The 12,146-nt window shown below is 45.2% G+C and overlaps 1 protein-coding gene across 3 annotated transcripts in view; it reads left to right on the top strand.

Moving 5' to 3' along the window:
- Positions 1 to 4,344: 4,344 nt before the first annotated feature.
- LOC118787761 (A-kinase anchor protein 13-like) overlaps positions 4,345 to 12,146 on the top strand; it is a 66,464-nt gene continuing 58,662 nt past the window's right edge. For all 3 annotated transcript variants that reach the window (XM_036543417.1, XM_036543419.1, XM_036543418.1), the window contains exons 1-2: positions 4,345 to 4,529; positions 11,655 to 11,838. In XM_036543417.1, the coding sequence (XP_036399310.1) occupies positions 4,397 to 4,529; positions 11,655 to 11,838 (317 nt within the window). In that variant the 5' untranslated portion in view covers positions 4,345 to 4,396. The remainder of the gene's footprint in view (positions 4,530 to 11,654; positions 11,839 to 12,146) is intronic.

Here is a 12,146-nt window from a genome sequence, read left to right on the forward strand (position 1 = left end):
AGTGTTTCTAGCTGCATATGCATTTATATTTCTGCCTTTGTTAGGGAAACGGGTCAACACTGTGGAGAAACTCACAGATTCTGTTAGGCAGTTAAGGGATAAGGGGGATTGAGAGCTCACTGCCACCACTGTCACCAGGACGCGTTGCCTGGAAACGCGTGACTTCGGCCTCCCTTGTTCGGTCACGTTTCCCACAATGCAGCGCATTTTCCCGTCATGGTTGTGGCGGTGGCGGGAGGAGCAGGTCAATGGAGCGCGCACGCATACCTGTTTGAAGTGGCCACCACACTATCAGAGATTGACTCTGGGGTCAGGGCCTGTGGCAGAGTATTCCTTGGAGCCTGAAGCAGAGAGGGCAAGAGAGAGAGAGAGAGAGTTGGATGGAGAGGTGATGGCCCGTGGAAGGAGCGGTCAGAAGATTTTCCCTCCCTCATCCCTCTTTCAGCTGCGTCAGAGATCCTCAGCCTTGGGGCTCTGAAGCAGATAGGTCTTATATATCCATCTCCTGGTGGCTTAACCTAGAGCTAACATGGTGTTTGCACACAGCTTGGACTAGCAGAGTTCCTGTGCATTGTTTGAGAGAGGAATAGACAAAGAATTTACAAATGAGTTTTTTTTTTTTTTTTTTAACTAAAAGCGAATGTTCTGGCACGGTGCCACGCAATTAAGCAGAAAAAAATGGCGCTGAAGTAGTTTAAAGGCATCTGTATTGTGCAGAGCTGTGTGCCAGTGGAGATTAACAGCACTAGTGTGATACATGCCACCCTAGGGCTCTTTGGCCTGGCTGTGTAATTATTCATCGGAGAGAACACTTAAAGGCTTTTCACCAGTGCATTTACAACAGAGAGTGAGCATGGAGAAGGGTTTCAAGAGACACGTTCATCCATTTCAAGGACACCTCTGTCTCCTTTGTTGAGTCTCCCCGCTATGGAGGTCCCGGCTTTTGTTTTATTGAAGCCCGGGGTTGCTAAGATGCCTCTGTCAACAGTTATTAACCATTGGCCATTTTTACACAGGGGGCTATTAGCACAGAGATTCATTTCAAACAACTGTCTGGAGCTCTATTGGAAAATCTTGTGTGTGGCGAATCCATTTAGAGTGCTATTGTTCATGTTCCGGATGAATTGGTGTTATGATCCGGTGGCAGGAGCTGTGATAAACATGGACCCTTGTGTATATGTACACACGTACACACACACACACACACACACACACACACACACACACACGGTGCAATACGCACTTGAACAGTTACAAATTTACACACATTTACACGCATGCAAATCCACTCCAAAAAGAAAAAAAAACTAAATTGACCACACACAAGCCCACCTACACTTGCACACAAGCATACAGACACGCACACACATGGCAATATTCACTTATACACAATTGCACACATGCAGACACACACAAATGCACATGCACACATGCAGACAAATACACACACACATGCACACATGGTATAACACATACTTGTACATAAGTACATACATACACATATGCGCAGACACACACACACAAAAAAACACACACACACACACAAATACAATAATATTTATACACACATGCTCGCACACACACATACACATACTTGTACAAATACTATGTGCACACACACACACACACACATGCACATGTGTACTTGTACACATACTATACACAGGCACAGATGCACAGACACACAGGCACACACACCTGTATCTATGAGCACAGACATACACAATAAATGCATTTGGAACGATGATGTCTGTTTTATGCTTGCCTCCAAATCGGACAAGCCTTTTGGCCGGCGACACAGGAAAAGAAAAGCTGTGATTATTTATGACTGTTTCTCTTCAAGTATGTGTCTGCCATGTCAGCGTCTTTTTTTCCTGCAATTTCCCCTCTCTCATGAATGGAAATGAAATGTAAGCTACCAGGCGAGAACTCTTCACACTAAATACAGTATGTCTCTTTCTCTCACACTGTATGCATGGTTTATACATGTGATTAGGCATTTTATAGGGGCAACTATTCAACCAAATTCCATTGTAAATGTAGTCATTTCCTTTGCTAAGTTAGTAGTCTGCCCACTACCCTTGCATCCGTGTGTTGTCTTATCCTGACACACAATGTTCTATTTTTAAAGGACAAGATACACCAGCTAGCTAGGCACCAGCTAACAACCAGTTTGGTTCATGCCCCCTAACCCAGCCCACCTTTATCCTCTTTGGCCGCATATATCCCCTTTTGCTAATAAAAGTTAATCCAGGCTGTTAATGGGTAACATAAGGGATGGTCCATGTGAGAGGAGATGTGTGGGCAGCTTGCCACTCTAGGCTGGGGTGCGGGTGTCGCGGAGCTGGGAGGAGCCCCAGACTCCAGGGCCACTCCCTGGGGGCCTCTCTTGGGGCCACAGCTGAAGGCACCGGTCAGTACCTCCTTATTTAGGCTAACCGCTGAGTGGAAAAGGCCCTGGCTGCCACTTTTACTGACGCTGTGTGCCCTAACCACAGGCCCTGAGAAAGACCGCAAACCACCCATAGCTCTGCCCACAGATAACGGCTCGCGCTACACCAACCCGTGGCTAGCCCCAACTCGCATCACTTTTTCCACATTTTCACCATTACCGTCACTGTGGTGAGAAAATTGAGAGGACATTTTCTGACCCTGACAGTATTATTTTTTTCCCCCTCAAACCAATTTTTTTTTCAGAAGCGTGTCAAAATAGCAAGTTACTTAGTTGTTGTCATATTACTTATTACTTAGATATATTGATATCTTAAAGTTTTCTAGAAATTTTCTTTTGTACGTTTCATAAGGGATGACAGACTGGAGCACAGTACGCATTCTGATTTACAGTTGTTTATGCAGTGTATTTAGACGTTGCTGAAGTGATGGTAAGAGATTGTAGTCCCGCTGTATATTTACATGCTGTCCCGTCAGTCTTGTCTCATGGCTAACGGGAGATCTCGTAAATATATGTGCCTCACATGGTCCCCGCTCTGGAGTCCTCACATTCCTGAGAGAGAGAATTGCATTCTATATTCGGACACAAGGCAGTGCATTTCAGAAATGCCACTTGCGTTTGATAAAGATAATCCCTTTTGTACATGACCCATAAGCACCACCTCCTTTATATGTACAAGTAGCCTATGAGTTAATGGTTGGGGAGTAATTTCCCCAGTAGCATTTTCCCTCTTAATCCTTACTTCTGGGGAGAAAAAAAAGGAAAAAAAACTGTTGGCCTCTTTCTGAGACAGTTGATTGGCCATATTTTATGCAAGTCCAAAAAAAAAAAAAGACTGTTATTCTGTCAGATGACACATTAAAGTCTGACATGAAGCTTTAAGGCTGCGTTGTTTGGTGTTGTCCTAACCGTTCACGGATAAAGAATGTTTAATGTTTGGACGGTGCGTATCTTAGCAACTGCAGTTGGACAGTAAATCTCGGAGTTTGAAACAGAGGGCCAGGGGGTGGGCGCAAACTGATCCAGTTCAGTAGTTTGGGAACCCTGTCAGCCTTCCCTTGTCTGCGGTACTGCCACAGTCTTGTCATTCCGCTGTCAGCCCAAGAGCTCAGATGTAAAGCTGAGAAAGTCCTCAGTTTATCTCTGCTCTGACAGGCCCTCCATCCAGACCTTTCCAAACTGAAGTCTCAGTGATTACCACCCTGTGTCCTTGATAGCTGTAAGATCTGTTTGCTCCCCAGCAGAAATGGTACAGGCACCTGGGATGAAATCAATCAACACAAATGGGCGTTTGTTATGTCTGTTGGCTCGGGGGTCAGGGGTCAAGGGGTCATGGCACGCCCAGCCCACCCATGGGTTACTCCACCTGTCACAGCTACAGCACACTGCATTCAGACAGAAGATTGGTTTCCACAAACCCGCCTTAGCTGTATGCGTGCCATTGTAATCCAGTCCAATATGGCAGTTTGGAGTCTCAAGTGCTGCTGACCACAGAACATCTTTAATAGGGCTGTGCGCTGGCCCATCAGTCCAGGACAGATGCAGACATTGGGTCAGGGTGCTGTTTGGACACATTTAACCCCCATCTTCAAGAATAGCTGACCTGTCTAAGGTGGGTCAGTGGAAACGCAGATGTGGTGATACTGATCAGCCTGACAAAGTAACATCTCTCATATAGGTTGGTTTTGAAGGTCACGCAAAATGTTAATATGATCTTCACGTGGGATGGAGTGTGGATTCTAACTGGCTGTCCCCGTTTGACTCCGCCCCCCTCCAGCCCACGACTGCTGCGAGTCGGTGCAGGTCACACTGTGCTCGGCCAGGCCGGGCCACCCGGTGGACACGGTGGCGGAGGAGCGCTTCCAGTTCGTGCAGGACCTGGCCTTCGACATGGCGCAGTTCCTGGTGAGCTCGGCTGGGCGGGACGAGGGCCTGGAGGGCGCCATGCTGCTGGACGAGTGCCAGATACCCCTGCAGGAGTGTGAGCGTCTGGACGAGAGCCTGGCGCTGGCCCTCAAACACCTCACCCTGCCCGAGGGTTGGAGCGTGCTGGGAACCAACCTGAGCAGCACCACCGGTGAGTATCAGCCCCTCTTCAGTGTTCTCAACCAATCATGACATGAGGCGGTTCAGTAGTCACAAAGCAACCTGTACTCCTGCTTTCAGTGTTCCTGTAACAATGTAGCTCAAGCGATTAGAGCGTGAGAAAGAATAATAGTCACAGTTCAACATGTATTCCTGCTGTCAATATTCCATTAATCTTCTAGCTCAGCCAGTTGGAGTCTCAGATAATCCAGTGGACACAAAAGCAATCTACATGCAAAATGATTAGCTTGATTAGCTTTTTTTTTCATTTTTATTTCATTAAACTTGTGATCCTGCTTTAGCAGTCTGGAGAAGGTAAAAAGAAAAATTCCATGCTCCATGCTATGAGTCTGTATGATGTAAACAGTGTCACTTTCATACTAACATTTTTGTTCGTTGCTGGCATGTGTATTCGTGACCGTCCATTGCTGACTGTTCAACATATCCTTGTCACATTTCGCAGCAGCATTAATATCTGCTCAGTTCATGCCTCTGCAAGGTGTCTTTGACAGAGTGGAGCACATTTCTTTCTCTCGCTGAGAACTTTCTGTCTCAGCTGTGCTCTATTGAAAGTCTTTGGAGTTTGCCCACCAGGTGGTTCGCTAATGAAGCTTAAACTCCGCCCCATGAGTCGTGGTTCTGACCACTCCTGGCTCGAGGAGAGTGTTTGTCCCATAGACAGCCTATCAGAAGCCATCATGAGTTGACTCAGACATCTGCAACTCATTTCAGTCTTGGAGAAGCAATTTGGTTAATTGGCAAAAAAAGAAATCCCTCCAAAAAAATGGAGGTTGTGGAGCATTCACAAGTGGATTAGGGAGTGATTGGTTGCTGCTGGAAGAGAAGGGAAGGACTCAGATATAAAGCCCGTGGAGCTGCCGATCCCTGGAAAAGTGACACAGACCCACTGCTGTTGTGCTTGGCTCTATTTTTGTCATTTTTTTTCTTTCATTTTTCTTCCTTTTTTCCCTCTTCCTATTGGGTCACCATTACAAGTGCGGAACGCAATGTCAGATATTTTAAAACAAACATTCCCACCCAATTAAGCTTCTCTCGCTGGCATTGAGTATTTATATGGACTGCTTAGTTGGACCTGGGGCTTTTTTTTGAAGAGGAAAGTTATTTTTGATAAGCAGGGATGGGTCACTTTCAGTCAGAAAGTAGGCTTAAAACCTGGCACAGACATGTTGTAGTGTAACCGCTACTTTAGCACTAGGCCTACTTTACAAAGCGTAAAACAAATACACAAAAAATGACCTGTTGGAATCTTATAAAAATAAATCTTCTGCAGTAATTTTCTCTGATTTGGCAGGATTTAGCATGTTAACTTATGAACCCCTTTCTACAAGTAAGTACACGAAGCAGTCAACATTGAGGTTAAACCCAAATGATGGGTGAAGTCTTGTTTTTAAGAATACATAACGTTTATAATGAGGGTGTTTGTTTGGATTTTTTTTTTTTTGTGGAACACCCGTTCTCTCCAAACGGAGACATTGTGTTTGGTAGAAAGTTCCAGCACTGGGATACACGCATTGCTGCTGGTACCCTGCCAACGGGGTTCACGTCAAGATGCCAGTTTGTATTTCACATGTCTTTTCCCCTGACCCACAGCCGACCCCAGGAATGTTCCAGTCTCTGGAAGTCGGCTCTCCCTCGGGTCGCCCCTACATCATTGTTGACATTTACTCGGTTGACAGAAAAACATGCTGATGAAAGATGAAAGTACTGAAATGCTTCTTATTCAGCATGTCAGCACAGAGGTAGTTACATGACTTAAATACTGTTTTCAAGGGCCGCAAGTCATCCATTTTAACACTTTTATATCTGGGGCTGTGGTTGAAATTAAAATGTATTCTCTACATACCGTCTGCATATTTTCCAAATAACCGACTCCGATTCCAGCATTGTAAAGCATGCATAACTATTTGCAGAAGTATTTGAAGACTTTAATATGAGACTCTAAAGCTGCTAGCTGACTCACTAGGAATAACTTGGTAACTTACAGATAACTTATAAATTAGTGCACCGATTCCTAGATTCAGAGCTAGATGCAGTATGAAAAGTGGTGAAATGTTACCGATCACATGCAGTCACGGAGTTTAAACATTTTATACTCTTCAGGACGCTTGGCTGTTCCCCCCTCTTGTAACCCAGCATCCCGGTCATGCCCACTCGCTGTCTTGGCCCCCGTGTGGCGGAATGAGTGCGTCCTGTTTCGGTTAGAACACTTGCCATCTTTCATGACGGACTGAAGGCCCACCTCTTCAGGCTACACCTCAAACCCCCGTACCAAAGCATGACACTTTGTCTTTCTTAATTGCAGTTATATATGTGGAAATGTATTGCAGAGTTTAGTGTAATTGGGTGTGTGGAGGTTTACTTGTTTGCATATGGCATGTTGTAGCATTATATTTGGAATGGTATGGTCCTTAAGTCTTGCATATTGCTTTGCACTTACATGTCAGTCTAGGCACACATTTGTGATCTCGGCACCAATGCTCGCTCATGTGTGGTTAGGGCTATCCTGTTTTTACTGCTTTATTAGATGCATTGTGCAAATTACTCTGGATAAGACTGTCAGTCAAATGACAATAATGTACTATAATGCAGTGCTGTAATTAAAAGATCTCAGATTATATGGCTGCTGTGTTAATTTGTGTAGGGTGAAAATATAATGAAGTCAGTAGAGTCAGTTTGCTTAGCAGGCACTCTTATCCAGAGTGACATACGTATATTACGGCTGTTAGGTGTTATCCATTTGTACAGCTGGACATTTCAGGTTAAGCACTTTGCCCTAGGGTACAACAGCAATGCCTCACCAGGGAGTTGAACCAGCAACCTTTCGGTCATTAACCCCGCTTCTTACCACTATTCTGCACTGCTGCCCAAGTAGCTCACCCCCTCTCCGAGAGGCACTTTTAATCCAGCTGCAGCTGTATAACCACCGGATCTGTTGGCACAGTCTAGACGGAACCCAAAGCTGGCCATTGAAAATAAACTGAATCAGCAGCAAGGGCTCACGGCGGACATGCTTTGGCCTCCCAGGGCGCCGGCTCAAATGGGGTATGATAAATTCATGATAGAGGACTTGTCAACAGTCATTTTCCCCCTTTTTTACATAATGTCTGGGATGCACTCCATGGTGCTACGAATGGAGCAGTCGGACCTTATCATTTTTGGCAATGGCAGCGAAACTCATCAGCCAGATCCGTCTTATAATTTTATTCTTAGTAAATATTTTGTTAGACGGATGTGGAACACTTGCATGGTGGACAGGGGGGAAAAAAGAAGAGAAAGAAAAAAAACTTTCTTTGGAATGAAAATTGCAATCGCTTTCAGCAAGTTAAAAAGAGTAATCTAAATAATGTCTGATAAACACTCACAGATAACCTCTGCAGTACAACTAAACAAGGCCTTTGGGAACGCTTAGTGGGCTGTGTTAATTGCTTGTTTCTTTGGCATATTGTACAAGTACGTACACACACACACACACACACACAATTAGTCAGTCTTCTGACAGTGAAGCGGACTGTGTGTGATTAGAGCACTGGACTTTAAGATCATGCATTTTAATCCATTGTGGGGGGCCACTGCTGTTGTACCCTGTAGCAAGATACTTTATCTTGATGGCTTCAGTGTAAGTTGAGTAGTAGTCTCAGTCAAACTGGATAATAGTGTGTGATAAGGCAAGTAAAACAGTACGAATCATGATTTTGATGGGTTTGATTTATTGGGAAGGGTGTTTATCACTCAGAGAGGATTTTGGTCTCTGCTGTTTGCTGGGTTTGTTTTGGTGGAGTGTATTTGCTAAGCAGGTAAGGAAAGTCTGAATTGTTTGTTATTTATTGTAAGAGGCCAGGAGTAAGCCCTGGGCTCTCTGCATTCTGGTGTCCAGCATGTGCCCTGACTAGTACTGGAAATGGGTTGCCCTGAATGTGTGACTCAGCACTGGAGGCGGATTGGAGTTTGGCCATGCTTTTCATGGGCCGGTCACAATCAGGCCAGCCATCGCACGGAGGTGTCATTTTATTACCATCGTAAAGCACACGGCGAGGCTGGATTGCACCCAGAGCACAAAGACTCGAGCCGAGGGGGTATCACCCAGCTGAGATGGCCCACCCAGCTATCTGCTCGGAACACTGTAAATGCTGTGTGTGAGTGTGTAATCTGTGCTATCAGCGCTGAGGGAACGTTATTGCTGGTGTGTCAGGATGATAGGCTCTTTAACATGGACCTCTGCCTGGGGAAGATAAGGTGGTACAAACAGCAGGGAACGAGAGGAGAAAGGGGCTAGTGCTTCAATCCGCTCCTGCCGGGACTGGTTTTATGTCTCTAGCTGTGAGAGATTTCAGCCGAAAGTGGGTTTGAGCAAATATGGAGTAGAATGTTGTTTGCTATGAAAGAGCAAATCAATTTATAAGAAGCAGGATGTCACAGGTAGTGGCTCTATCTACTGTAACTGCAGCTCATAATAAAAAAAAAAAAAAAAACCACAACAAAAGTGAAATGGTGAATGAATGCCCACTTGTGAGGGTTGTTTGTATGGTGCAGTCGATTGAAGATTTTTTTCCCCCGAGTTTAAGTGTTAACACAAAGCACTGTCGGTGATGGAAACCTATCATTTAAAAAGTCTGAAGTCAGGGAAAGTGTTACACAAGACCTTTTTGGTGCTTTGCTAGTTAGGAAAGTGAAATTCTCTAACTTGCCAGCTGTACAGTGCCATCTTAATCCCTGGCATTTCCTGCAGTTGGCCCTGGGCACCTGTGCCAGAAGTGAAAGCGGAGAGACCGGTGGGCCTTGCCCACAGGTCTGCTGGCACCGGCCGCTCCGGCTGCTGTTTCTGAGTGAAGTCGAGCTCAGGCTCTCTTCCCCAGTACGCTCTCTGCTAGGCCCAAACTGCAGACTGTCGGTCTGAGACTCCATGCTCCCAGGCCCCTTGCATGCCTCTCGAAATCCACCAGAGAGCCTGGAATTCTGACTTTCACTGCGGTGGAAATCAGATTTGCAAGGGTGTCCCCCCCTCCCCCTTTAACGGAAAGATTATTTGAGTTATTACAGTGTAAACCAGAAGGTTAAAGTGTCTGAAAAATACTTTTGTCTGGATGTAAGCATTTTTCTCAGCCTAAATAGTTATTAATACTATGAAAGCATATATAATTTGGTATCAGATGGGACTGAAATGTGTTGCCTTTGAAAGTATTTTTGAATTTCGGACCCTTTGAAGATTGTTTGCAAAGGAAACAAAACCAGTCTTTACAGCACATAACCTTTAACATGTTGTTTTCTTTAGCACGCGTAGCAGTGTGTCAAGAATGATTGGAAAAATCCATTCAAAAAATAATTTCAGCCGCCTCTGGCTAGCAAGACTGCTGCACAGTTGGCTAGCATTGGCTCTTTCAATAGAGAAATAATAGAAAATACAAGGTCTGCAGATTAGTACAGAGACACCACCAGCCATTTTTTGCCTTAACATTTCAAATCCTTAAGAGAGATGTACCTCACTTGCAACGATTGCTTTGTTATGTCTCAATTATAGATATTCTGGTTCCACAGAAAAGACTTGTTTTAAGTATTGCATGCTATGGCTTCACAATAATGCATTGAATGTCTAAATTAATACTTGTTGACTAAAAAGAAAAACAGCCCAGATATATTGGAAAAAAAGCAGTTGAATAGCAACCTAACTTACATATATTACAATTAATATGTGAATTTCCTGAATGTGCATCTCAAAAGCTGTTGGACTGGTTATTGCTCAGATTATTTGGTAAAGAATGAAAACGGGTAGGAAGGCTAGAATGTGGTTACCCAAGACGTTATTTGGTGGGGACGGGGTGGATGTCACTGGTCTGGCATTTTCACACCCAGAGCGATGATGTGTAAGAATTTGGTTTAGAGAATATGGCAGCTGATACCTGTGATGCCTTCATATTTGTGAAGATCTTCTCATGCTGAAAGCATGAGTCACAGAGAATGGGTCCCTTTTCATCTTTTTTTTTTTTTTTAGTGCTGGTGTGAAGTAGAATTTACTGTGGGTTGTTATTGAGTGATTGAATCTATCGTTTGAATCCTGCGGTATGAAGCAAGCGGTCTTCATATTCAGAGTTGGACCATACAGTGGAGAGAGCAGAGGTTTCACTTAGAAAAGAAAAAAAAAAATCACTCCTTTTTTTCACAAGAGAAAGTTGCCTGAAACTAGTGTAAAACACTTCACTCTGTTGCACAGCTGTGCCTCTTAAGTAGCCATGATTAAATCTCTGAAATTAAAAATAGATTACCGGTGTCAAACCGAGTATAGCTGCCATTACGACTCTTTTGAAAATACCACACTCAGTTTACCAAGAATCTGTAGTAGTTTCTCTCCCTAATCCTTTTGTGTGTGTTTGGTTCAGGGCTCTGCATTTTCCCCTGCACAAATTGATTTTTCGAATTCCCAATGGCCTGTTTAAACTGGAGCGTTTCCTTCCCAGCTTTTCATTAGCTGGGTTTAAGAACTCTCCCACTGTGTCCTGATCCTCAAAGGACGGCGTTCAGGGCCGGCACAAGTCTTTAAACCCCAAAAATACACCCGTAATCTGCCACATTGAAAGCGGTCGGGAGAAAGCTCTTAAAGATTTAATTACACTGACAGTAAGTAATTAGACTGTGGCCCCAGGCTTTCTAAAAACAGCCCCCGGTTGGTTGCGATTCACCTTCGCTGAAGCACAGTGCGCTGGGCTCAGCAAGGGGGCGTGAGATCGGGCAGTAGGAGCTGGGGGTGGGGACAGGGGGGCGGGCCTGAGGAAGGGGGGAGGAGCACTGTGCTCTTGCCATGTCACTCCCAGCTCCAGTCGCTCACGCAACAAGCCAGGTGTCCGCGGAGAGGTAGACAGAGGCATTGCTGGAAACAGGTTGGAATCTATAGCACCTTGCTGCTGTGTTCTTTTTTTGACATTCTTGATGGATTGCCGCTGCGGTTCGGTTTGGGAGCGCAGGGCCGCACACGCAGACTTGGAGGATTGACGTGTGTGTGGGGATGGAGGGGGGCTTTGAGTGTTTGCGCTGCCTGACGGTTGCACCTTGGACCTGACGACCCCCTGCCTACCTGTTCCCTCTCCCCCCCCCCCCACCCACCCAGCGCACGCACCCCAGGAGACCCTCCTTCACTTCGCAGCCCGCCGCGGCCTCCGCCAAGTCGCCGTCTTCCTGTTACAGCAGCCTGGAGGCAGAGAGGCCCTGAGAGTGCCCAACAAACAGGGGGTCACCCCGGCCGGTGTGGCCGAGAAGAAGGGACACAGCCACCTCCATCAGCTTCTCACTCAGTAAGTACTGCTCTCTTTCGCCTGTCACTCCCTCTCAAAAACAGCACCCGGACTCCTGCTTGCTCAGTTGCTCAAATGGTTAACACTTTTTTGTACACTTCTCTCAGCCATTGCAACATATTTGTCAGTCTTTGTCAGAGAAATGTATTTATTTACTTGATTTATTCCTTTATGAACACCTGAATTGAGTTGCTGTTCTTTGCCAAGAATGGAATGCAGTTCATATTTCTGTTCTGCTTGTTTTCATACTGCATCCATTCTCCTTTCTGCAGAGTAAGTGTTTTTGTGCTCAAACTATAACAATGACG

This window comes from Megalops cyprinoides, chromosome 13 (genome assembly GCF_013368585.1).
Source record: "Megalops cyprinoides isolate fMegCyp1 chromosome 13, fMegCyp1.pri, whole genome shotgun sequence".
Lineage (NCBI taxonomy): Eukaryota > Metazoa > Chordata > Actinopteri > Elopiformes > Megalopidae > Megalops > Megalops cyprinoides.